Below are 24,422 nucleotides of genomic sequence, written 5' to 3'. Positions count from 1 at the left end.
CAGGACCAGCGTATGGTATGAGACATGACAAGAAGTTTAATTCCTGAGGAAAATAATGAAAGGAGCCTTATAGGACTCACCATCAAGTCGGTAGCCCACCCAGGATGGAACTGGGGCCCAGTAACAATCCCAAAAGTTAAAGCCCTCCATCCTCCAAGTTCATTGTTACCAAGTTGTTTGAATTAACACTTGAACACACATAAAGGTTGTAGAAAATCCCTCTGTATGGTATTCTTGACACCTTCACTCACCATTTCAAAGTCGAACATACCCCCCACCCATCTTTACATTTAATTTTCTTATTAAGGTTTCATCGCTTTCGGTGCGATAACTCTGCTCAACTGTACAAACCCAGGAAAGCCTCGTTCTGTGAATGCGACCTTCAAGCTCATGCCAAGACCAATGTCTGCATAGCTTGTGAACACCAGTGTGCCACATCCGGGACAACATCCAGTGGCTCAATGTGCTGTCACCGCCAAGTTCACTGCACGTTCGTGCTCACCTTGGGCAGCAACGGTGCCGAGCAGCATCCATATGTGTTGTGTAGAGATGGAAGACGTTCGCTCCCTTGTCGTGGCACATAGTTATCACATGTAGATATCTCGTCACCGTTGACAAAACCAAGTCACGCACAATAAAGTGAAGTCTCTGCAAACAATTAGTGTCATACGTACTTTCCTAAAGCAGGTGAAATTTAGGTATATCACTAAAGGTTTAACACCACTCAATCACGGCAAATATTTTGACACAACAAGAATAACTTAGCTCTTCTATGTAGGCCTGCTCACATAGGGAGGCTATGGACATTTCAGATAAAAAAAATACAACATGCACAGTTGCCCTACTCAAGTCTTTGTGAGCTTTTTGTTTTCTGCCTTTAAATCCGTTGAGCCTTGGTATAACAATGTCATGCCCGCAGCGAAAGAAATCGTTTTATCATAAAGTTCGCTGCACCAAGGTTTTTGTCTAAGTTGCACAATTTACATTGCATATCCCATTACCCTCCACATAGCCCCATGAGCTTTCATAAAGACATCAAAGAAAATTTTAGCAGCAACTCGAACACTCATTGTTGCACAAAAGTGTCACCGCCACAATTATAACATAACTGTTTTTTTGTACAAACAAATGCAATGGATTTTCGAGATGTTGAAATGTCGATTTCGGTGTAAAAATAAATGCACGGTGTGGCTGATTTGGACATTTTTGTATCCGTGGTTCTGCATGGGGTGAAATCTATTTTGCATTCGCTTGGCCTGCCTTCGCAAGATCCTCAATATTTCGACAATTGTATGATTTCCCAACTTGACTTTCTCACCCATGAAAATGTGCTGCTTCAAAACTGTCCCACAAAACTGCTTCGTTACATTGAGCACAGAAATAGATTCCTTTCAGTGGAAACGAGTAGGAGCTATAAAAACGTGCCTGACATAGAGAGCTGCATTCTATTGAGGCTCTATCACACTGCGCAACTCGCTCAGTACGTTATTTTCTTATTCATATGTGTTAATTATATTCATTACATAGTATGTAATATTAATCTGCCTTTCCATTTTTTTTTCTCTTTCAATGAGAGGAGATTGAACTGCAGCATGAAAATATACGGCAAGTGGAAGTTGTTTACATGCACATGTAAAGGTGATACATGAGATATAAAAAGGCATGTAGTTGCAGCTTATTTTATGACTCTACGTCATGAATGGCATCCCATGACTGCACATGTGTGCCTTAAAATCAGGGAACAAATAAGAACAATGTCTTGATTTCAAGTAACTAATGAACACTGTTAAATGCCAGCATAAGAACTGTGGGAATTGAGGCTAGCCCGCTGCCTTTGCGCGGGCTTTGCCACTTTTTCTGCCGTTCTCATGTCCCGACATGTCGTCTCCCCTCCTTTGCTGCCTGCCGCGCTGGGGGAAAGGAGTGACGTTTAACCCCCCCTCACCCGGTAGCGGATGTTGACTGTGGCGCTGCCCGCGGAGCCTCCCAAGGTTTTCGCGCGCTGCGTCGGGAGCGGGCAGACAGATACTCTCCGGGACTGCAAACGGTGAGCCACCCAATCTTTTCCGTCCGTCGACTCCAGTCGCTCGGGGCCCGTCAAACTTCGCTGACGCCTCGCGCCCGAGGCGAACGCTCACCTTTTGTTGCCCCACTGCGTACGCACGGCCGAGGGGCAGTACGGTGTCCTAGTGCGTGGCCTAGCTACGCCGACCCGTCTCCCTCCGAAGCCAACTCGAGCGCCTTTGCCCTCGCTCGAGCAACCGGGCCTTGGTCCCGGTGCCTCCATGTATCACCTTTACCGCGGAAACGTGCTCGTGGCACCCTGTGTAGTACTTTTATGCCCGTGGCGTGGATAAGCCTATTTGCTTTTCCGCCGTGCCTTTGCAACGGGCTGTACTGCGTTTGGTGTTGCCACAATAAAGTGTTGCGACTTTGAGCAGTATCGTGTTCTCGCCACGGCGACGGTTAACGCGTGCCCTGCGGCTCGCTAAGACCGGACCCACGCTGGTGGCCGTACTCCTTCGGGATACGTGTACACCACAGAACAAACAAGGCAAGCAGACTCCTGATCAACAAACCCATCTTTATGCATCACAAAAGAATGTCTCAATCAACCCCTGTAAAAGAATCAATGAAACACACATACAGTCGGCCACAAAAATTTACAGACCACGCGAGTGCTTGGCCAAAAGCCTCTTCGCGGTACTCCCGCTACGTCAGCGGCAATCGACAGCACCGCAGCGCCCAAGATGCATCCCTCCCTTAATCTACACTCAAACCCCGACATAACAAACCCGGATGTAGTGAAATATCGGCTATACCGAAGTAAATGAAGAATAGTATTAGGAAAATACCTTTATAACAAATTTTGGGATATAACAAACTCATTTTTATAAAAAATGCAATTTTGTTATAATGAGGTTTGAGTTTATCTGTTTTCTGACTGGGTACAAATATTTTTCAACTTTTACTTTAGAACACGACGTGCCTTTTGGCATCTGCGTCTAAGTACTCCTGCTCAGAAAGCAGTTTACGAGCACAACTGTTCTTTATCACAAAGTGACACCTAGCCAACGGATGAAGCATGTCGTGATAGTGATGATCCTGCTATGAAAACAGAAATGTGATGGTCGTACTGCAGATAAGCGCTTCGCATGAAAACTGCCAACACTGCGCTATGCGGCAGTAAAAAACTGAAAGGCCACTGAATAACAAGACCCATTTCGGGGCTCGCACTGCGGTCGACAGTAGATGGCGCATCGCTAGGTGGCGCGAAGAGGCAGTTTGGCACACATCGCATGCTCCGCAAATTTTTGCGGTTGGCTGTACATAAAAAGGGCCTGCGATGTCAGGCAGCTGGCACCATATAAAATTAATCACCGGGACCTTGAAGACTCGTCAAAAACATCAGAAGAATGAGGCTTATTCCATGTCAGAAAAAAAGCCACTTAGCTGTTTCATTGTTGATGCTGAATTAAATTGCCTCGCATAGTTTTAGCACATCGGAGGGAAATCTTAATTAATTTCCTAATTTACAAGTCTATCTGATATATCCAACTGAAGCATAAGCAATTGTGAGCTGTACATGAAGGCCTGCTGTGCAATCGTATAGTATCTACGAAAAATTACACACGCATTTTTACATACAAATGCTTGTATAGCGGACGGCAGAGCAGACATGTAGCCAAATGCATTTTTGAAAGGCTGCACAAAAACACTTTGCATTTGCCGCACAGCAAAGCAATTCAGAAATATAACGAAATACATGTAAGACGAGACTCGCACCAGACTTACTTAATATTTTGTTTTGCTTACTCGATTCATAGAATGATAATTGCTGTTCTAGAACTTTCCAAATGCCACGGGTGTGGTCAGTTAATTAAATACCCTTTTTCAACAAAGACAAACCACATCAAACATTCAGCATAATAACAATGCCTAAAGTGCAAATCAGATGTCAATATAACTTTAGTTGCCAATAAAATGAGAAATCTAATGAGGATCAAATCAAATTACACCATCGTGATCAAGCTTAACAAGGCGAATAAACTCGGTGAGTGATAGCCGTAGCAACTACAAAACAACAATAATAGGCGGTTTCCAACTGATGCCACAAGTCTGGCCTAACACCATCGCAATTCATGACATCTCTGCTCTCGACAAACCTTGCAAACATTGCGCATACGCATGTCACAAGAAGCTCAATACGTCAAAAAAGCAACAAGTTACAGTTAATCTCTGTACAGATCTACGTACCTACTATGTACAGTACATACAGGCTTGCACATTGACCATTTAAGCAAGCTAGTACCAGTACTCAAAGCCAGCTGCTAAGTACTCGCTCCGGACTAGCACGCGTTGTAGTTCCAGTGCAACGAAATACATTTGCATAAGTGACAAGACTTCTTAAATTACGCATCGGCAGACGTCACAAATGAAACATCTTGTGAAGGCGCTATGACTGGCATCACCGGGAGTTGCCAGGATTTGAGGTACGTTATCACAGGGCACACGCTTGAAACCCTCGCATTAAAAGGCTCGCAGATATGTCTGGTGCTGAGATGACAACAGTGTCCACCAGATGGACGGCCATTGCTGAATACACTTGGGCTTTGTCACCTCTTAGCAGAAACGATGCCGAGGTCTGCTTACGCTGCGTTGAGGAGAAACATCTTCAGTTTGCAGGTGTCGTGCGCAATACTCCGAGACAGCTGTGAAATCCACATATGCAGAGCCGCAGGGCATATTGAGCTAAGCTTCATCGTCGCAAGTTTTCAGCTGTCTCCACGGACAGCGTGCACTTCTGAGCCTCTCTTTTGAAAAGCAGGGCCTCTGAAATTCTTCCGCTACATGACGGAAAATAAGCAGGCGTGTTTCGGAGCCAGCACAGCTGCGACCACGACTCTCCTGTGTTCCTTTTAGACTCAGCTTCTTCTTTTAGTCTTCACTGGTGTTCTTCATTCCGGTCTAACAAGGCCTAAGTAACCTGGCGAGAAATGTTTAAGTGACACCGTTTCGACTTTCGATAGACTTTCTACAGTCATGCGCTTGCAGGTGCTTCCCATTTCGCAACTGTGGAGATTGTCACCTAGACCTAATGTAAACATTCTCAGGAGTTTCCCACTTGTAGCACCGGCGACGGCTGCTTTGAGGAACCACCCGAAGTCTGCTTTGCACCGTCTCGCCGTTTGCTGACCATCATAAGCACGATCAAAACGGGCAAGTACAGCAGGCTTAGCCGAAACAACGCACGTGACGTCGCACTGTCGGGTTCGCGGTAGAAGTTCCAAGCATGGTAGAGCATGTAAGCGTTCAACGGCAACGAGGTGGCAGCGAAGGTCCACGTGGTCAGTCCACTGAGAGGCGCCGCCGCACAACACAACCCCGCGAGGAAGATGCTGTGTCGCAGCGCAGTGCGTCGGCACAGGTCCGGGTGGGTCACAGACATCATGCGGTAGCCTGCTCGTGAGTAGTCGGGCCGCAGGTTCCACGAGAGAGCATTGAAGTGCGGGAACTGCCACGAGTAGAGCATCGCTCCCAGCACGCAGGCACCTGCAAATTGCAAATTTCCAGCAGCTACACTAGGCTTTCAAACCTGCCACAACACTATGACCACAGTGTCCGTGCTTCTATAACTGGATTGACCATTGCAAAGGTGGAGCACAGCTGTATCGTCAGTGTTCAAGATGCACAGACTGTGAGATACGAGACTGAATTTCCTGGCAAGGCGCCAAAACCATGCGTCACCGTTATAAACTCAAACGTTGATATAACAAACATGGATATGAAAAATTATCAGTAATAACAGTCAATGAAGAATAGCTTTGTCAGAGATACAGTGTTACAAATATGTTTGCAATGAATTTTCAGGTATTCACTCAAACCTCATTATAACAAAGATTCATCTTTCATAAAAATGAGTTTATTATATCCCAACATTCGTTATAAAGATGCACTTTGAACACTGTACAGTGTGGACTGCTTATAACGCAACCACTTATAGCGCAGAACTGGTTACAATACAGTCTTTTTCGACTCCCGTTTACCCTGCCATAGAACCTCATGTACTACAGTCGATGCCGGATATATTGAACTCGAAGGAGATCGTGAAATAGTTCGATATATTGAGAACTCAATATACAAAATATGCATATTTAAGGCCTAAATTGGAGGAATTCAGGCCTCAGAAATCATTACAAGAGCTAACATAAAAATTCGCTCAAAACATGGTACAAACTGCAGGTTACCACACTTTATTTAGTCTGTAAACTTGTCTTGCTTCTTGAACACTATCAAGTTCGAGTCATTCTTAATATCATTGCAGCTTTTCAAGTAAGCAAACTTAGCTCCTTTGGCCACTACGTTGATTGACGCAGTACACTGATGCAAGCTTTGTAGCGTATAAAAAGCTTTGTTACCGGCAAAAGGGAAGACGTTGGCACATTCATAACTGCACGGCTACACTTCCAAGGCAATGGCAGCTAAAATCTCAGCATCGATGCAGTCAGAAACGTCGTCATCTGTACCGGTGAAGTCGCTACGATTCGAGATGGTGCCCAGAAACGCTGATAAGTCGCAGAATTCATTGAGGCATCATACGCCATTGTCAGGGGTCATGACGCACCGGAAGTCATCACCTGGCCCGCAAGGAATGTTTACGACGGTGTTTTACTAGATGTCGCTCCAAACACCAGTCATAATTTTTATCGTTACGTGCGGATCAACGTTCAGTACAAGTCCCATATGAGGATTTATCAGGAACGAGGCGAGAAGGCCACAAGGCGCAAAAGATGCAACACCAAGTTCGTCGAAGTTCTCGCTGTCGACATGTTGGCGATATCGATGTCACTGTGGCATTGTAGCTGGCGGATGCTGCTTTTAGCGGCTTTGATGCATACGGCACAAAATTGCACATCTTAAAGGCCACAGTTTTCAGGCTAGCAGGCCATTGTGCGCTAACAAACAAGGAAGGGAATGTGAACCACATGCGAACACTGCACTGAGATCACCAAGTCACTTCGCATTCTCTTTCAGTGCCCTTAGAAATCGGTCTTTTGGAAAACATTATGCCCACGCGCTAAGACCTGCATATCGCGCATCAAACATACCGATGTACTTGCAAGTGCCGCGCAATAAACCAGATCAGCGCGATGAAATGACACCGTGTTTTCGTCGCCTGCGCACGAAAAAGGATCGGAACTTGTTGGAGTGTGGCTTGAGATTGATCAATATTTGCCAGGAAAAATGCACTTTCTGGGCTTCGCCACGGCGCAACGTTCGATATAGTGGATGTCCCGCTGAGCAGGAGTTCGATATACGGGTGCACTGGTCCCATACTTTTGTGTGGAAAATTTAAAGGGATTTTTGAACTGTTCGATAAAGCCAATAATTATATATATCTGAGTTTGATATATCCGGGATCAACTGTATACTCATACCACTTATTGTGCACTCCGCCAAGATAAAAAACTGGTTACAATGTGGTTGCCGGAAAATCTTTGTGACAAACACAGTTGAGGAAAGGACGCATCATGCCCATGGCAAAGCCCACCCGATCGACCTCTTCTTTCTTTCGAATGCTGCTCTAATCCCCGATAATGATAATGTGCTCCTCATCTTTTACACAACTTGTAAAAACGTGGTAGAGAGCGCGTCTCTGAAAGGAGCCTCGCACTGAGGAGCGTGGGACGAGGTCCTCACGGAGGACGAGGGAACGCAGAGTGAACGAACAAAGGGCGGAGGAAAGACAAAGAAAAGAAAAAAAAAAACCTAACACGCTGCACGAGCTCGCCGAGGACGACAGATAAGCCTTTACACCTGCACCGATGCGGCTACAGAACGTGTCGCTGGCGAGGCTCCACCCGCGCGCAGCTCAACAGGGCACGTGCGATACCATCCTTATCAACTGCGCTATATAGTTTCCTGTCGGCAAAAGCGTCGTCGCTATCGAGCTTCCTACAAATACCGCGCTTGCTACCTCAACTGTAAATTTAAAACCTTTTATGATTATATGGTGCAGGCCTTTACTTTTGCTGCCAGTGCGTGACCTTACGTGAGCTTGGCGGGCTTTCGTCATTGTTGATCTCCCGACTGTGAACGTGAACTCCGTATCACGCACACTTTTCTTGGTTCAGTGCTTGAGTGCGATCTTTTCGATGCCGGATATTCATGTCTTGGACAAACTTCCCAAGAGAACACACACAACGACAGGCTAGGCCAAATCGGCATTTGAAACTCTTTTGTGGTGGCTGCACTTGAAGGGAAGGGATAGATATCGTTAATGAAAACAAGGGTGACACATGTACCACTCGAATGGTGGTTCGCAATTCGATTGCGATATCCTGAAATCAGGTGCGCACCTGTGAAATCGAACAATTGGCGTTTCAGCACGTGAAACTCCGGACATGATTCGGCACTTTCTGTGTAATGCGCATTAGCGAAGTGGTACTTTCTTTTGGCAATTCTTTTGTTACTTGGTACTTTCTTTTGTTAGACACTCAACGACTTGCGTTATAAGCGGTCTATATTGTATTTATTGTAAGACTGCGTTTCATTTACTTCGTTATAACTGATATTTCAAAATATCCTGGTTCGTTATATCACAATTTGAGTGTAATGAAGCTACTTTTCTGGCATATGTGACCTTACTATAGTTAGGTTGGAGTGTAGATTATCCACAATTAAAGCACTATAGCCATTTTTGCCAGCTCATGTGACAATGTGCCCATACCAAGGGTGTCAGCGGGGGCATGCCAAAGAGGCCCTTGCCCAAATTGAGCTACACCAGCACCCTCCACCATGGCACTACACAGCTTCGCGGCCTCCCGCCTACCCCCCCACCCCCTTGAGGCGAAATCATGCTAACGCCCATGGCCACTATCAGAAGCTTGCTCAAGCAAGTTTCCTGTTTTTTTTGTTTTTCTATGCCACTGATTGTCTTGTGATGTTTTCTGTGGGCATAGCTGCAATGAAGCACTAGCAACTTTGGCTTTGCATCACGCCAAGATGCTACTCACAAACTAAGAGTGTGATTTTCTGTTACAACTGGAAACATTTCATGTCTAGTTTTCTTGCTACTGTTGCTATGAGGAAAGCCTAGATTGTGGCGATTGAGAGGGACCACTAATTAAGAGCTTTCTTCTGTCCCTACGTTTGAAGCAAGTAAAGGCTGACGTACATTCTAGCAGTACAGGTGCAACGCTTAGACATTATCTGAAATGCTTAGACACTTGAACATACCAGCGTCGAGGGTGCCCGTGCAGGCAGCCCACCCCATGAGCGGCGGGATGGCGCCCACCACGGATCCCAGCCAGGTGTTGACAATGGAGCAGCGCTTAAGAGGGGTATAGGCACACGTGTAGAGCAGCAGGTTGGCACCGCCCAGCATGGCTGTCAGGCCGTTGGCACCCACCGACAGCAGCCACAGGCCCAGGCCTGCTGTCCCCACCGAAAAGCTCACAGCATGCAAGGGGCTGTCAGAGAAAAAGCGGCCAACACATTCAAACAACGTCACATTGCGACAGTGAACAGTACAGCAGCCTAAGCTTTAGTTATCAAATAAACTATTTATTAGATAATTTTACACGCTGCAAAAGCTTGTCTCTTCATAATGAGTGTACAGTATTTACTCACTTAATGAACACACTTTTTTCTCGAACAATCGGAGCAAAGTTGGAGGGTGCGTTTATTACGTGGGATAAATTTTATGAAAACATTTTCGAGAGGAGCGAAAACTGAGGTAATGCAAAAAAAAAGTTAGGCCGCTTATCCTATTGCAATCGACATACGCGTACACTGTTTAAAAACAGCTTCTTTGTTGCACTTTACTCATCTTCGGTGGTTGATGGTGCTATCTTCTGCAAACTGTCTCTGGGCCGCTGGCGCACACCATAAAAGCGTTTTTGCGGCTATCTGTTCTCGCAATCGTTTAACCGCAACAGTGGTATCTGCTGTGATCTGCACGGGCGCCGAAAAGCTTGCGCTACATCGCATTTTGCCAACTTCGCAGCAACCTTGCACGACGACTGTGATGCCACCATTGACATTGTAGAATGTAACCAACATTGCAGCAAGCTATCCCCCAAAGCATCAAAATTAGGTTTGTGCGAATAGTGAATTTTAGATTCAAAGCGAATTCAAAGCTAATAGTGATTTTGGTCGAATAATTTCGAAACGAACTCGAATAGTATATATGACATATAACGAAAAATGGGCCTATATATTATGACCTAACTAACCTGCACAATATTTTTTTAATTAAAAGAAGGCTTCTATGCAAATATCTTTGTTTTTTTTCATTCAAAGGAAGTCAATAGAACTTTGAGTAGTAGCAGGATTTGACTTTTGGCAGGATATGAGTGATAATCTATGAAATATGTAACTTCTTAATATTTATTATACTTAGATCATATAAGTCCTCTTAGAACGCTTTCATACTTAACAAAATGATGAATCAATTTAGGGATAATATATAGTTTAAAGGAGCCCTGCAACACTTTTCAGGTAGCAATGGAATGCACTCACTATAGAAGCTTATTGCCTCACGAATTCACCACCCCAACATTTTTACAATCTCTCCAGTACGAGTGAAGTTGCCAAGATTTGTCGCCCGCTGCAATCGCATCTTCTCTTCTTGTCCCGACGAAAACGCTGGAAGCTAAGTGGAGAGAGATGGCATGGAGAAACGTGCACTTTATGACTTCGAGCACATTCCCTCTGCTTTTTTTTTTTTTCTTTTCTGTCGAATACGCGGCTCTTTAGTGCGAATGCACACGTATGCGTGAACAAGTGGCGGGCTCCCGTGGCGGCCCCAGTAACGACAAGCGCGCAATGCTCAAATCAGTCAATGGCTGATACAACGGCTTTGACGCGCTATAATGCTTGGCCCATGCGTTCTTGGTAGGCTCGGTCACCGATCAGTAGCATTTTCTGACTATGCCCAAAAAGTGTTGCAGGGCCCCTTTAAAATTGAAGTGAAGCTTCGCGGCAGAGCAGATTTCTCCTAGATAGGTGCTTTTACCCACACTGCAGTGAAACCATTTTTACAGGCGGTTACAAGAGAATTAATATACACCTATTCGTTTATTGGGAATACTTCGAAATTTTCAGTAATGTAAATTTAAATCAAAGCAAATTCAAGTACACTACTATTCGTTCGAATATTCGATGCATTCAAATGCTTCAAATATTCCTCTATGCGTGGATAACAAGCGAAACAAGAATCGGGGGTTCTACCATGTTGCGAAAATCGTCACGATTTTTTCTGGACGTCAAACGATTTTTTCTGGTTTTCCAGAAACCTGCTACGCGATAGCAACGAACGACCCTCCGCGACAGTAATTCCTGTAATCGCTCGAAAATCTCGTGCCTTGCAGTTGGGCTTTTTCATATTCACAGGAAGTGACCGTGGATCGGTTGGCGCCGGAAGTTTTAAGCACACAGCGAGTGACCTTCGCTTGCTGTGTGCTTATCAGCTGCGATGTCTCTACAGTCGCATCGTTTGTGAGCCCCACTGTGGCACACAGATAAGACAAGGAACGTGCCGCGCACAGATAGAAAGAAAAACAATACAGCCCGCAGCAACGGGCAAAGGGGAGGGGAGGGGGGAGCGAGCCGCGGTGGCCTAGGGGAGTCGGCAAAATAATAAAAAAATGCAAGAAATCCAACAGGCGAGGAGGCACCAGGTGTCGATTAAAGGAACTGCAGTGGATGAATGTGAATGCAGTCGGTACATTTATTACGCGGTGGAAAAAAATCCAAATTCTGATGACTGAAGTTGGGGGTGCGTTCAATATGTGAGGGTGCTCACTACACGAGTAAATACGGTATTCACTGATCATGCATTCTGTGCAATCAACTACACACCCCTTGCCTGTCATCTCTGTCACTGCTGCTAATGCTCACTTCAACGACTACTCAACCTTATTCTATCTCTCTCTCTCTTTCTCACTTCAACAACATGTTGTTAACCAAGTCATCTTTTGTGTCTCCCATGCTGTTTGTAATCTCTGTTACTGCTACTTTGGATATGTCGGCTGGAATATGGCACAGCATTACATAGAACACCATGGTTGGAATTTCTGCGTTTCAAGTACTGCTCTCGGTCACAAATTCTATAAAAATTCTTGGCTGTCAAGTTGGAAGTGCAGCTTTTAAAGGGACACTGAAACACATAAAAAAAACGAAGTTGTGTGATGATTTGTAATTACGTGTGGTGAACTGGAAAATCAAGTCTAAAATCTGTATAAACCAACTCAAATAACTATACTTTGTCGTAAAGAAGAAACAGGTGCCGTGACCGCCATTGCTAGTCTCGCCGCCGCTGTGATTGGTCGAAGCTCTATGACATCACTGACAGGAACATGAGGACAACGGACTGCGCTCGCCGGAAGGCGATGCCAAGTTTATCTGTTGAAATCGGGTAGCGGTTGTTACTATGGCGAACTCTGGAAGTTGTAACGAGTTCGCTGCACATCTGTAAATGTTTGAGCCAGTAACCAATGTAAGAGCGAGGACAGAAGACGATGTCAGCGCCGATGATGCAGCGCAGAAAAGCGAGTCCCAACCAGCCACCTTCTCCCGCGTTTGAAACATAAAACATAAGACTGGTACGTATGATGCTTGTCAGAGCTTAATTTCATTGTAGTGATCTAATACATATAATACATTAAACCGCAGATATTAAATCCGATAAAGAGCAGCAGCATCGTCACTCGCTTTTGCCGCATATTGGCATGGTCCGTGCTACGTGTGGGCAGTGCGGAAACATCAGCGGTTCGTGGGTTTCACTGCTAAAAGTTCAGCGTTGTTGATGCAGTCAATACCGCCCTTCACAGTGGGCAAGAAGCATTTGACGAGTCAGTGTGCCACATGTAATGATCGAAATCAAGAAAGCCTTTATTTAGACCAAGCGCTGCCATGAGGCAATGTTACGGTGGCAATTAAATGTTGCCTGGATCACCGTATGAGTGATTGTTGCATCAATGCTTCCGGATTTTGACAGAAAAAAATTACCTGAGCCAGAGTCTAAATAAAGCACCTGGGTTACCAGTCTCTTTAGTTGGCTATCAAGACTGGCACTGATATATTTTCTTTAAAGGAGCAATTGCGAGCTGTTGCTGCAACATGGAGATCGTGGCCTACTGGGTCCCTGAGTGAGCAAAACTATGATGAACAGAGTCTGCGTGACGGCTCTCGATATGCGTGTTCCATAGCGATTCGAACTGAGCGTCGCGGAAGCGAGGCAGCACAGTGGGCTGACCACGGCTGCGGTAATCGCGTGCTAACCAACTATGGGCTGCTATGGCACATAAGTTGTCTTACAGCCTTGCCTCAGTTTTTTGTTTTTGTGAAGGCAACTCATGGTGGCTGCGAGGGCCTCCTCAGGTGCAAAAACACAGAAGGGACTGTGTCCTTGTTCAGTCGCACACACTTCATCGTCGATCCCAGTGACTTTATCGCAGGTTTGAAGTTTTATCTTTCAACTGCAGCGGTCCATTATGCAGCCATATTCTGATCCCAAGGAAACTTATAAAATGCGACCTGAATGCGATCGAAAGTGCCGCAATATACTGCGCAGTAATTCATCATCACGAGTCCATTTCAACCCCGCGCAAACACAACTAGTGAATGTCAGAAGACGAAAACTTCTAATCAAAAAAAGAGAATGGTACAATGGCGAGAAATCCCTATGAATTAGCAATAGTGATGCTTTGCTAGGGAGCAGATCGCACCAGAAACAAGTCACAATACCGAAGTAAATAAGCTAAGCTGACTGAGCGAAGCAGGTGGCGTGGGGGCTCGCTCCTTCAATGGCATCACCTCCCTAACCCGTCTACTTCTCCCAGGCTCCGCCCCCCCCTGCGCTTTGCGCTCGCAGAAGAGGGGGGGGGGGGGGGGGCATTCTTTTGGTTCGCTTATAGCGCTATCGTTTAATCGAAAGTCGCGAAAAAAACAAGTCATAGGCACATTGTAAGATGTCGCAGATACCAAATTCGTAATAAATTCACGAACGCAGAACCGCTTCATGTCCCTTTAAAGAAGTGCAGCCTCTACACGAGTCTGCATGGTATATATGATAAGTTAACTTTTGTGCACTTTGCACAAGGCAATGACAAGTTTGAAAAGCAGACCAAGGACAAACTCAATTTCAGATCACCTTGACAGTGCTAGTAAGTTTGCTGTTGCTCATGTTGCGGGCCTAAGAAAGTGTTCCCCGATAAACTCACTTGAACCAAATACTCCCCTTGCGCAGCACATTCCTTGCTGCCACAGCAGGTGGACACTGATAATACCATATTTTCTTTCTTGTAAGCATACTGTGCGATATTCAAGAACACAATTTAGATACCCTCATTGCATACTCTTGTACCAACATCTCTTAATCACACTGCTTACTAAATTTCCGTACGGGACATACCTGAGGAACCCACGTACCAGAACCCGATTCTTTGTCCTGTTCATCTGGGAGTCATACGGCACCTCCAGAAACTGGGACAAACAGACACGGCAACAGTGCACTGAACATTCAGGTCAGCGTAGTCACAGCAAGACATGAATGCAGGAAGACCTCACTCGAAACGCAGTCTACGACGTAGAAATGCATATAATCCTATGATATAGCGGGAATGCCACCACAGTCGAACATACTTACACTCAGACCTCGTTATATAATGATCCCGCACATAACAAAATATCGGTTAAAACGAAGTTAATGAAAAACAAGTCTTGCATTAGATATAGCATTAGGAATATACCTTTATAAAAAATTTTCATTTATGACAAGCTCATTTTCACGTAAGATGCAACTTTGTTATAACGAGGTTTGAGTTATAACAATTTCAGACATAAAAATCTATCGACTATAGCAACCATATTTCAATGCAATAGCGATTTCCTGTACTACCACCTAAAACTGCATTTACATATAACGAACATTTTTCAAAGCCTCTTACATTTACAACAAACACTTCCAACATGGTCGCAGTAAAAATATGGTGCATATGAAGTGAAAAAAAAAAAGTTAGGACAGGCATAAAAATTTGAAAAGAAAAGGAAGGGGGAGGGAATCTAGAGCTCCCCTCTGGCTACGGGCCTGATTCCCACACTCCTACTAGGAATGGAACGTTTCTCTCAGTGACGCAAAATGCACCTGGTTAATGGCATTCGCGGAGCATGAAGTCAGCGTTGTTCCGGCCACCGTGAACAGCACGACCCAGGGGTCAAGGGCTCCAGGTGCGAGGGCATAACCTGCCAGCGTGGTCGTCACCACCAGACCTGCGCGTAAGGCAGTGCGGATATTACTCAGATGAGACCACCAGAACATGAGCTCGTGGCATTCTCACAGCTTAAGCATGCATTTGCTGCACCCACTGTCGACACCAACCATTTTCTGTCTATACCTCGGAGATCGTCACGAATCCTCGACTACGGGAAGACGTGGAATGACGAGACGCGCTGGTCTGTAGTGGTTCGCAGTATATGTCTATTGGCTAGTGTGTGCCATGACCAATTTTGTCACATGAGAGTTAATGGCTCCTCTCAAATAGCAGTGTAATCAACGCCTCAACGTGCAACAAGAAGGTCTTTTGCCTTCTTAGTAATCACTTGCAGACAGTTGCAGACTCGTACACACCTCACACCAACAACATGAAGCAGGATCAATCCTGACTTCTCCACTGTATGTCCACACTGTGGCAATGAATATAACGATTTCGACCACATGCTCTGGCTCTGCCTTGCCAACGTGGATACAGAATTTTCTGACCAGTCCTCCTCGGACTCCGCCCTTCAAAGCGCAGAGCTCATTGCTCAGCTCAAGACTGTCCAGAGGGCCCGGGCCATCGCCGAAATCTACCGGTCACGAATTGGGCGGAGCTCCCGAAGTGATTGGCGGGGCTTTCAGCACCGCTTTCTTTCTTATCAGGACCTCAATAAAGTTCATACTCACTCACTGGTAAGTGCAGAGAGCAGTTCCAAACAATTGTGAACTTAGTGGAAGTATGGCGACAGATACTACCGCGACTAAAAGAAACGCAAACAGTGTGGCATCAATGCACATTGCCATTTGCATTCCTTTCAAAGCAGTTGTAACATGGCTAGTAACAAAAGCAAAGTTGATTTATCCACAATACATCCAAGAATGACGCTGGTGTCTCTTTATCGCTACCGATTAAGAGTGCGATGTAAACAAATGCAAACAGTGGAGCAGTAATGCACTGCACTGACTGCGTTTCTTTCAACTGCCCCTGCATGAGTATCAGGAATGCACACGCTCGCATGATGGCCAGCGTTGAATGCAACCGGTACAGCTTGTAGTCAACTCTGTTACAGTGCACACCAACTGTCGCATAACCACTTATAGTTTAGTACCAGTTACATGTTTTTTTTTACTGCTGTTTACTGGCCTATAGAACATCACATACACTTACGACTTACTGTGCCACTTACGTGAATATGAAATATAATGTGGTCACTGCAAAACCTAACCCACACATGCGGTGGTGAGTGTGCTGTTCAAATGAGGTGTGCCGCTGGGAAGAGGACGATGAGGTCGTTACGAAAGATTGGGGGGAGGTGGAGTGATGAAATCAGAGGCAGAGGGAGGTAATAAAAAAGAGACCATGGCAGTGCTGTACGGGCTCACAGAGTGCAGAAGACGGGCGATGGCAAAGTAGCCTTCGCACTGATGTGGCTCCTGCTGCTTGCCGGCCACTTGTGCACTTCTCATGTGACGAGCGATACCGTCCACTTCGAGTTTCCTTTCAGATATTGTCGTTATCGCAGTTGCTACAGATATCGAGTTTGCTGCCTCGTCAAGAAATTTGTCGCCTCTCACATCGCACCTGCGAACCTGAACTTTGTATCGTGCATGCCACTCTTTGGCCAAACCTTGAGTGCAATCTTCTCGATAGTCGATCTTTATTTTTTCATGCACTAACTTCCCATGACAACATACCGACCAGCAGGCTACGCCTAATAAGCATTGGTTGCTTTTTGACAGCTGTTAAGCGATCAAAGTGGCAGTTTGATACGGAATCAATGAAACTCTTTGCGGTGGCTGCACCTAAAAAGAATCATACGGTTAATGAAAACAAGGGCACGAATGGCACATGTAACATTCAAATGGCGGTTCACAATTTCGCTGTGATGTCGTTGACATCATGTGTGCGCCTGTAAAATTGGAACGATCGGCACTATTCAGTGCATGAAATTTCAATCATGATTTGACATAGTTTCTGTGTAAAATGTGTAATCGAGGTGGTCTGAAACGCACTCGGTGAATTTTTTCAATTGTGCGTTCTTTGGTTACTTTTTTTCCCCCTTTCGATCCGTTGGCAACACAAGACTGGATGTTAATTTTTTAACATTTGTAAGTTTGAATAGTTGTAAGAACTGTGCGTTGCACGCCTCGCTTCTTCGACATACAATGCCGCATGCTCAACATGTCTTATGCTTGTGCAGCTTTTCAAGAGAGTTGTTTTGGTTATAGTGCAGTACCACTTGTAGTGCAGACATACACGGCTTCGGTGACTTACGTTATGAGCTGTCTATGCTCATAACGAGATTCAAACATCCTCGCATTAGTACTTGTTGGTAAGTGTGCACTATCAATTAAGGTTTAGTTATGTTGTATTCACAGCAGTAACAGTGGGCCACAAAATAACACAGACCCCATGAGCGTTCACCCAAACTGCAATCTGCCCTGTCTAGTAGTAAGCCATCTACTATCGAAAACACTGTTCAGTCAATTGCGCAACCTGAGCTATGTTCTAAACAGCGGATGACACACCACTAGGCAGCACAGATAGTGATTAAGCCACGCACTCACATGGTCCGTATAATCTTGAGGCCAACTGAATATATTAATGAGGCTTTCAACTTTGAAGTCTCGTACGTTTCTGTTCTGTCATTGTTGTCTTCTGAGACTGCATTAGTAGCTGCAGAAGAATGCCCACGCAGCAGAAATCATCCAGCCCAGAAACTATATCACAGCTCCAGTAATTTATCCTCCCTCTCTTGCAAGGCGGCACAAAGCCTCACAACAGCAGCCAGCCCAGCAGTTCTGACAAAACTCTCTACAACAGACTGGCCTCCCCCACCTGTGAGTCGAATCTTGCTCAGTGCCATGTAGTAGTGGGGCAGCCGTGCAGGGTCCAGGTGGCGCCGGTGCCACTCCTCACCGGGCTCGATGGATGCTTGCCGGACAGGCTCCGGGGAGAGCACAATGTCCATGCCATGGCTGATGGCCGCATCCGGGACGCTCATCAAGCAACCCGTTCTGGCCACGAACAGCACCGGAGGCTCCAAGCAGACAACAGGAGTGAGCTCTTCGCCGGCCTTAGCTTCTTCCACGGCAACCATGGGCACCGTCGTACTCGCCTGTCGAACCTACGGAATTGGCCACACTGTGATTGCGCAGACTGCTGCTATAAACATACATGCTAGCCTAGACAAAGAAAGGAACGGCAGGTCGCAGATGGACAGATAGCAGTGTGCGTGAAGTTAACGCTGTAAGCTTGGCTTGTATGATACGAGAGACAAAGTACGGCTTCATCAAGGACAACTGCGAAATCCTCCTGTTTGACTGCATGCATAGAGGAGCCTCTGTGTGAGATTTAGCTTTTGAGACACTAGCCTCAAATTCTGAGCAAATGCTCCCTTCACTTTTTAGCAAAATTTGAAATATGGGCCAATAAGTGATGAAGTGCCGCCCTCCGGAGCATTTTTTTTTAACCTGTTCTCTGTTACATAAGCCTGCAGTGGCAGTTCCCAGACACTCGTGTCTAAACATCTTTAGATATGGCCATCATTTCATGGTACCTTTTTACATTGTGATGTCTTGGGGTTGGGCTTTGAGTTGTGAAAAATTGTCAAAACAGTTGAAAAACCTCTTTCCCTTTTTGCCATAACCGATCAAGAGTCACGTGAGAATCCCCCCCCCCCCCCCCGGATTCAATAAAAACAGTAAATTCACGCGTAATCCATTAGGAGTACAGGGGTGCATTCCTTTTAGAGGCTTTCTCACCGTCAACATGAGTTTTTTTCCGCAACTGAGCATGGCACCTCCCTCACCCCTTAGATCTTGTGCAAATTTCTTTCATTGTGCAGGGGGTACTTCCTCGGGATTTCATGGTAGTGGTAGCATCAAGGAAATTATGCAAAACTAACTATTACTGATACCAAAGTTAAAAAAAAAGAAATGCTGCCATCTTTCAGCAGAAGTTACACGTGACCTGGGACGCATCACTCCTTAGCACAACCTACGGGAATGTGAAGGCTAAAGCATCTTGAAGGGACACTAAAGGCAACTATTAAGTCGACGTTGATTGTTGAAAGAGCAGTGCAAAAACTTCGTAATGTTACTTTTGTGCCAAAGAAGGGCCTATTTTGAAATAAAATCACGTTTTAGTAGTCCGCATCGGGTTAGCGCACTTCAAGTTACCCGCCTCAAGAAGCAGACCGACTCACGTCAATGTTGCTGTGCACAACGTTGCCTGGCTTTACTGCGCTAGTAGCAGCAGAGCGAAAGCAGCGGGAGCCACAGCAGTAACAAAGGTTAGTGGCTCCGAGATCGCAGACGTTTTTTGGTTCAACTGCACCCCGCTAGATGGCCCCAGCTGTCCAGTGTATCTACGCGAAAATTGAATTTTTGAACCACTTGTGCCATTCCCCATAGTAACATCTGGCAATTCTTTTTTCCATGAATCAAACACAAATGAACAAGCAGCATTTCATTGTGTCTCTTGATGCATGAAAGGTTTTTTATTTAGTGCAGCTAGATTGATTACTAGTGATTAATCATAGGGGGTCCATCTGGTGCCATCAGGATCATTTTGAGAAGGTCGTACTGGGGCCCATGTGTTCTTGTGCATTTACATTAATTTCTCAGGGAGTAAGGCACTGTTGTTGATAATATTGGCGTTTTAGATGTTGTCATACATTGAGCTTTCAGTCTGACGTAAATTGTTATTTGATTATAGTATTCCTTTAAGCAAGTTGTGCTTCGACAAATGTAACAGAAGCAACCGCTAGGCAGACGTGTCATCTACAAAAAAGAAGAAGAAGGTGTTTAATGAGAAGGAGGGAAGGTCGGCCTGGGAAGTGGGTTTCTAGCCAGCTACTCCTCATGGGGGTAGGGTGAAAAAGGAAAAAAAAGAGGAGGGTATGATGAGGGGTGATGGGATATAGCACAATGAGTCAGTAAGGCACTGTTGTTGATAATATTGGCGTTTTAGATGTTGTCATACATTGAGCTTTCAGTCTGACGTAAATTGTTATTTGATTTCAGTGTTCCTTTAAGCAAGTTGTGCTTCGACAAATGTAACAGAAGCAACCGCTAGGCAGACGTGTCATCTACAAAGAAGAAGAAGAAGAAGGTGTTTAATGAGAAGGAGGGAAGGTCGGCCTGGGAAGTGGGTTTATAGCCTGCTACTCCTCACGGGGGTTGGGGGAAAAGGGAAAAAAAAGAGGAGGGTATGATGAGAAGTCATTGGGATATAGCACAATGTCTCGTTCAGTGTACGACATGCACAGAAGTTTATATTAGCAGATGCTCTAAAGACAGGAATCTACAAAGGTGGTGCTTAAAGACTGCTCATGAAAAAACCGTGTCATAACCCGAACTACACCATGTCTATGCTGCAGGCTGGTTGTACCAGACATACCGTTCAAGATGGCTTTAATAGTACACGCTATTCACTCGAAATGAATTAGGTCAAAGCGGTATTTCGTCACAGTGGGCCTTTCAATGGCAGTTTTGAGATATCACTTCTCACCAGGTTGCAAGAAGCTACTTACCGTGTGCGGCCGGTAGACACTACGAAGGTATCGAACACTTCCCCTGGTCTTCAGTTGGGTCCGAACCAGGCTTGGCAGCGACAGCATGGCTAGACACGACATGCCGCTGCCGTCACCTGCGAGCCGCAATTGACAAATTTCATCCAAGTCTTGCAGGCTAATCACAGTAGCTCCCTCGATCACAACTATGGCCCTGTGCACTAAATAGAGGAGAGCCCTCTCCTCCAGTATTTCAAACTGCACCTCATGTTCTTCCATAATGTCACATGATGCACTATTAACCAAGATCGAGCCCAATCAGGTTCGTATTTCTCAAACATAATTTGCCCCATTTAACACTTGTGCAAATTGTGACCAAGAAATTTGTCCCCATAAAAATCACCCGAGTGACACCGGAATCAGCAATTGTGATCCAGTGCTGCTGTTACAATCAACCACAACAGTTTACGGACCACGCGAGCACGTGGCCATGAGCTCCTTAGAGACATATTCTCTATGTAAGTCGCAATCAACAACAGTGCAACACCCAAGACGCATCTATACCTTAATGGATGCTTTGGTAATTTTTTCCCCCTTTCACTTGTGTATGATACATGCTCTTTGGCTGCCATGGCACTGTGCTTCTGTCTCGAGAGCGCTCTGTCAGCACAACTGTTATCAACAGTTATGCTGACTGTTAAGAGTCAGCAGAACTGTTAACAGATACATACTGCCCAATGGTACACCATTCGAAGCTCATTCTCGTAGCTTCGATTATGCTGTCAAAGTAAAACTGTGACACTCGTACCACAGATAAGCACTCCACTTGAAAACGATAAACTAACAATGCTCTGTGTGGCAGTACAAAATTGATGTACCAGTGAATCCCACAAAGACCTATTTTTGGCCCAGCACTGCAGTTTACAATAGATGGTGCACCATTAGATGGCACGAACCATAGCGCTTCCTATATTATACACTAGAAGGAACTCTGGTGCTGGTGTTTATGGGAGCTGCAATGCATGGCACTTCAGCGAGCATGGGAATGATGGGTAGTACACAGATTTGTCTAATTTTTGTACTTTCCGCTACGGCTGGATTCGCGTGCCTCGAAGTTGCTTTGTCACGAAACGACAATCAGTAAATATTCAGCGGTTGCACTTCACTACTTTAACTTTTAAGGCTTCCCATTGCACATCGGCTCATAAAGTTTACAATCGTCCATTCTTTCATTCGAAATAAAACCAAAACACAGCAATAAACAAAGCCACAAGTGCGTTAGAGGTCCGCAATCACGAAGACTAGACCAATTCGTGCGCTACCTTTCATCCCCATGGACGCTGAACGATCGCAGCGCCAGAGTCTCCTCTAATTAACTTTAGGAAACTCGAGTCTAAAATCTTTTGTGTTTGACTGTACATCATAGATCAGCGGCATCGTCAGCTGAATAGCACGAACAGTTTGAAGAACAATGCTCAACAAAAACTGCCAACACCTTGTCAGAAATGAACTAGTGTCTTGAGTGCGACGCTACATCATCTATAGCAAGATGCAAGCCCTGCAAACACAATGCACAAATACAAGGAATGCTACAGAAGCAACTACCACCACATAATTTCTTGTTATCTGCAACATTTTATTTATGATGTAGAATCACCGGAAATGGAAATGTCGTAGGCCCGTGTACTCAGATTTGGGTGCACGTTAAAGAACCCCACGTGGTCAAAATTTCCGGAGCCCTCCACTACGGCGTCTCTCATAATCATATGTTGGTTTTGAGACGTTAAACCCCACAAATCAATCAATCAGAATCACCGGAAATACTCCTCCGTCAGCAAATTTACCAAAACCTGACAAAGTTTGTATCTCTAAAATTATATTGATTTCTCATTTATACATAGCAATCAAGTATATTTCATTCGCGATTCAAGAGGACTTCATTTTTACGACAAGCTTTCACTATTTTGAGCGCTAATACATAACTGCATCAGATGTCCCTTTCTAAAACACATTTACTAAAAAGTAAACAAAGGTGGCTACATGTGTAAACAACATAGCAAACAGCGTCGCATATGCTTGTCAATTTCCACTATATTTTTGTTTTCAACTATGGCAGACAACGGAGGCCACTGAAAATATGTGAAGATACCATAAAATGGTTCCTTTAAACGTCGACTGCGTCTTTCTCAACAAAATGACTGAAACATTTAACACCTTGTTGAATAGTGGCAGTTTTTTTTTTTCTGGACTACGGTAGTCGGATAGTAAATAAATAGTCCAGCAGTTCGAAATGGTACGCTTTTCGCCGAAGGCAGCGATCACGACTTGCGTAAACAACGAACGATTACACCAATGATCAGCTATGAGCGAAACATTGCGAACTGGTATTTCGCATCAGATACACACGGATAAGACTTTAAGGTAGTGTGGACAAACGTCCACACAACCCGAAATCCGGAACGTCAACAACTTGAAAGCTGCAGGTTTGACGTATGGCAGACACTCTCCAACTCGGCTGCATGCATCGATTCTGGGCTGGGTTGAACGTACGATCACGAAAGTGTGCTTAAGTCAGCGGGCAGTAGGCGAGTGCAACGATTGCAGGACGAACCTCGTACACTGCTAAATGATAGCTTATGCTCCACTGCCCCTTATTCCACGCAAAGGTCAGCGGGCAAGGTCAGAAAGTGCATCGCTAACAAGCAGAACGCGGGAACTGAACATCACACAGTAGCCGTATTCGTACAACATTTCCACAGTTCGATCTATTACGTCTAAATGTCGCGGCGCTTGAGCCAGATCAGTGCACAGCGACACATTTCAAGCGAATGTGCGGTTTTTACTGAGTTAGTTTAGGTACACTCAAGTTCGCGCACCGCGTTGAGCCTCTGAAGTAAAGTGCGCCATCTAAACCCACCTTAAGGCGGCTTTGAATTTTATCAATTGTCGCGGTAGCTCGCGTTTGACCGAAATGAAGAAAATGAATTACCGGTGGCCGCGACCACGCTGTCGTATCGCCGAAAGAATAAAAATGAAAGTGCAGTTGACGGCGGCCATGACAGCCATCAGATGACAACGATGATGATAGTGACGTGTGGCAATAAATGTTAGTGTTTATTTAAATATTTACTTTTATTTAATACCTCGTATAGGTCCAAATAAACTCGAAAATTATTTTGAAACTAAAATATGTACATAATAGTTTTGAAAAAAAATTATTTTGCAATGCACGTGTAGGGGGGAAATGTTACGGCAGCAATAATTATTATTCATAGCTTTACGACTTAACAATTATTTGCCGAAGTCTTGAGCCAGTGTGGCTCATTAAAACTTGCAAACTTTTATATCTTGTGAATTTCGTTTCGGTTTCTCACATAGAACGTGCGCTCAAAGCGAAGTTGACAGTACCAACCGCACTCAAAATATTTATTGTGCGATGAACAGATGCACGCATGCACACACGCAAAGTTCTTATCAAAAGAGGTGTCCCTATAAATCACTGCCCGCACATGAGAACACTGGAATCTCATCTTTCTTGGCTCCTTATTTTTCTGACAACACCCCCCAAAAAACATGTGGGTTACCTACACACACACGTGAATATTTGCATTTAGCGTAGCGGAGTAGAAGCTTCGGTTAGATGG

General features: G+C 45.0%; 1 protein-coding gene across 1 annotated transcript; it reads right to left on the bottom strand.

The window, feature by feature from the left end:
* Window positions 1-4,708: 4,708 nt before the first annotated feature.
* Window positions 4,709-23,861, bottom strand: Cox10 (Cytochrome c oxidase assembly factor 10). The gene is made up of 7 exons (XM_037430510.2): window positions 23,768-23,861; window positions 20,800-20,915; window positions 18,102-18,390; window positions 15,152-15,276; window positions 14,420-14,490; window positions 9,241-9,473; window positions 4,709-5,553 (listed from the first exon to the last, which is right to left on the bottom strand). Exons 2-7 carry the CDS (start codon window positions 20,899-20,901, stop codon window positions 5,111-5,113), a joined length of 1,263 nt encoding a protein of 420 aa, XP_037286407.2. The 5' UTR covers window positions 20,902-20,915; window positions 23,768-23,861; the 3' UTR covers window positions 4,709-5,110.
* Between the last annotated feature and the right edge of the window lie 561 nt (window positions 23,862-24,422).

The sequence above is a fragment of the Rhipicephalus microplus genome, chromosome 7 (assembly GCF_043290135.1).
Source record: "Rhipicephalus microplus isolate Deutch F79 chromosome 7, USDA_Rmic, whole genome shotgun sequence".
NCBI lineage: Eukaryota > Metazoa > Arthropoda > Arachnida > Ixodida > Ixodidae > Rhipicephalus > Rhipicephalus microplus.
This window is presented reverse-complemented; position numbering and strand designations above follow the sequence as displayed.

Bases quoted from the DNA above. Each gene is read 5' to 3' on its own strand.
- Cox10 (XM_037430510.2), bottom strand. From the start codon at position 20,901: ATGTCGTGTCTAGCCATGCTGTCGCTGCCAAGCCTGGTTCGGACCCAA. The intron at 18,391-20,799 runs GTAAGTAGCTTC...CCAATTCCGTAG, and splicing joins GTGTCTACCGGCCGCACACG to GTTCGACAGGCGAGTACGAC. The intron at 14,491-15,151 runs GTGCATTTTGCG...TGTTTGTCCCAG, and splicing joins CCGCGAATGCCATTAACCAG to TTTCTGGAGGTGCCGTATGA.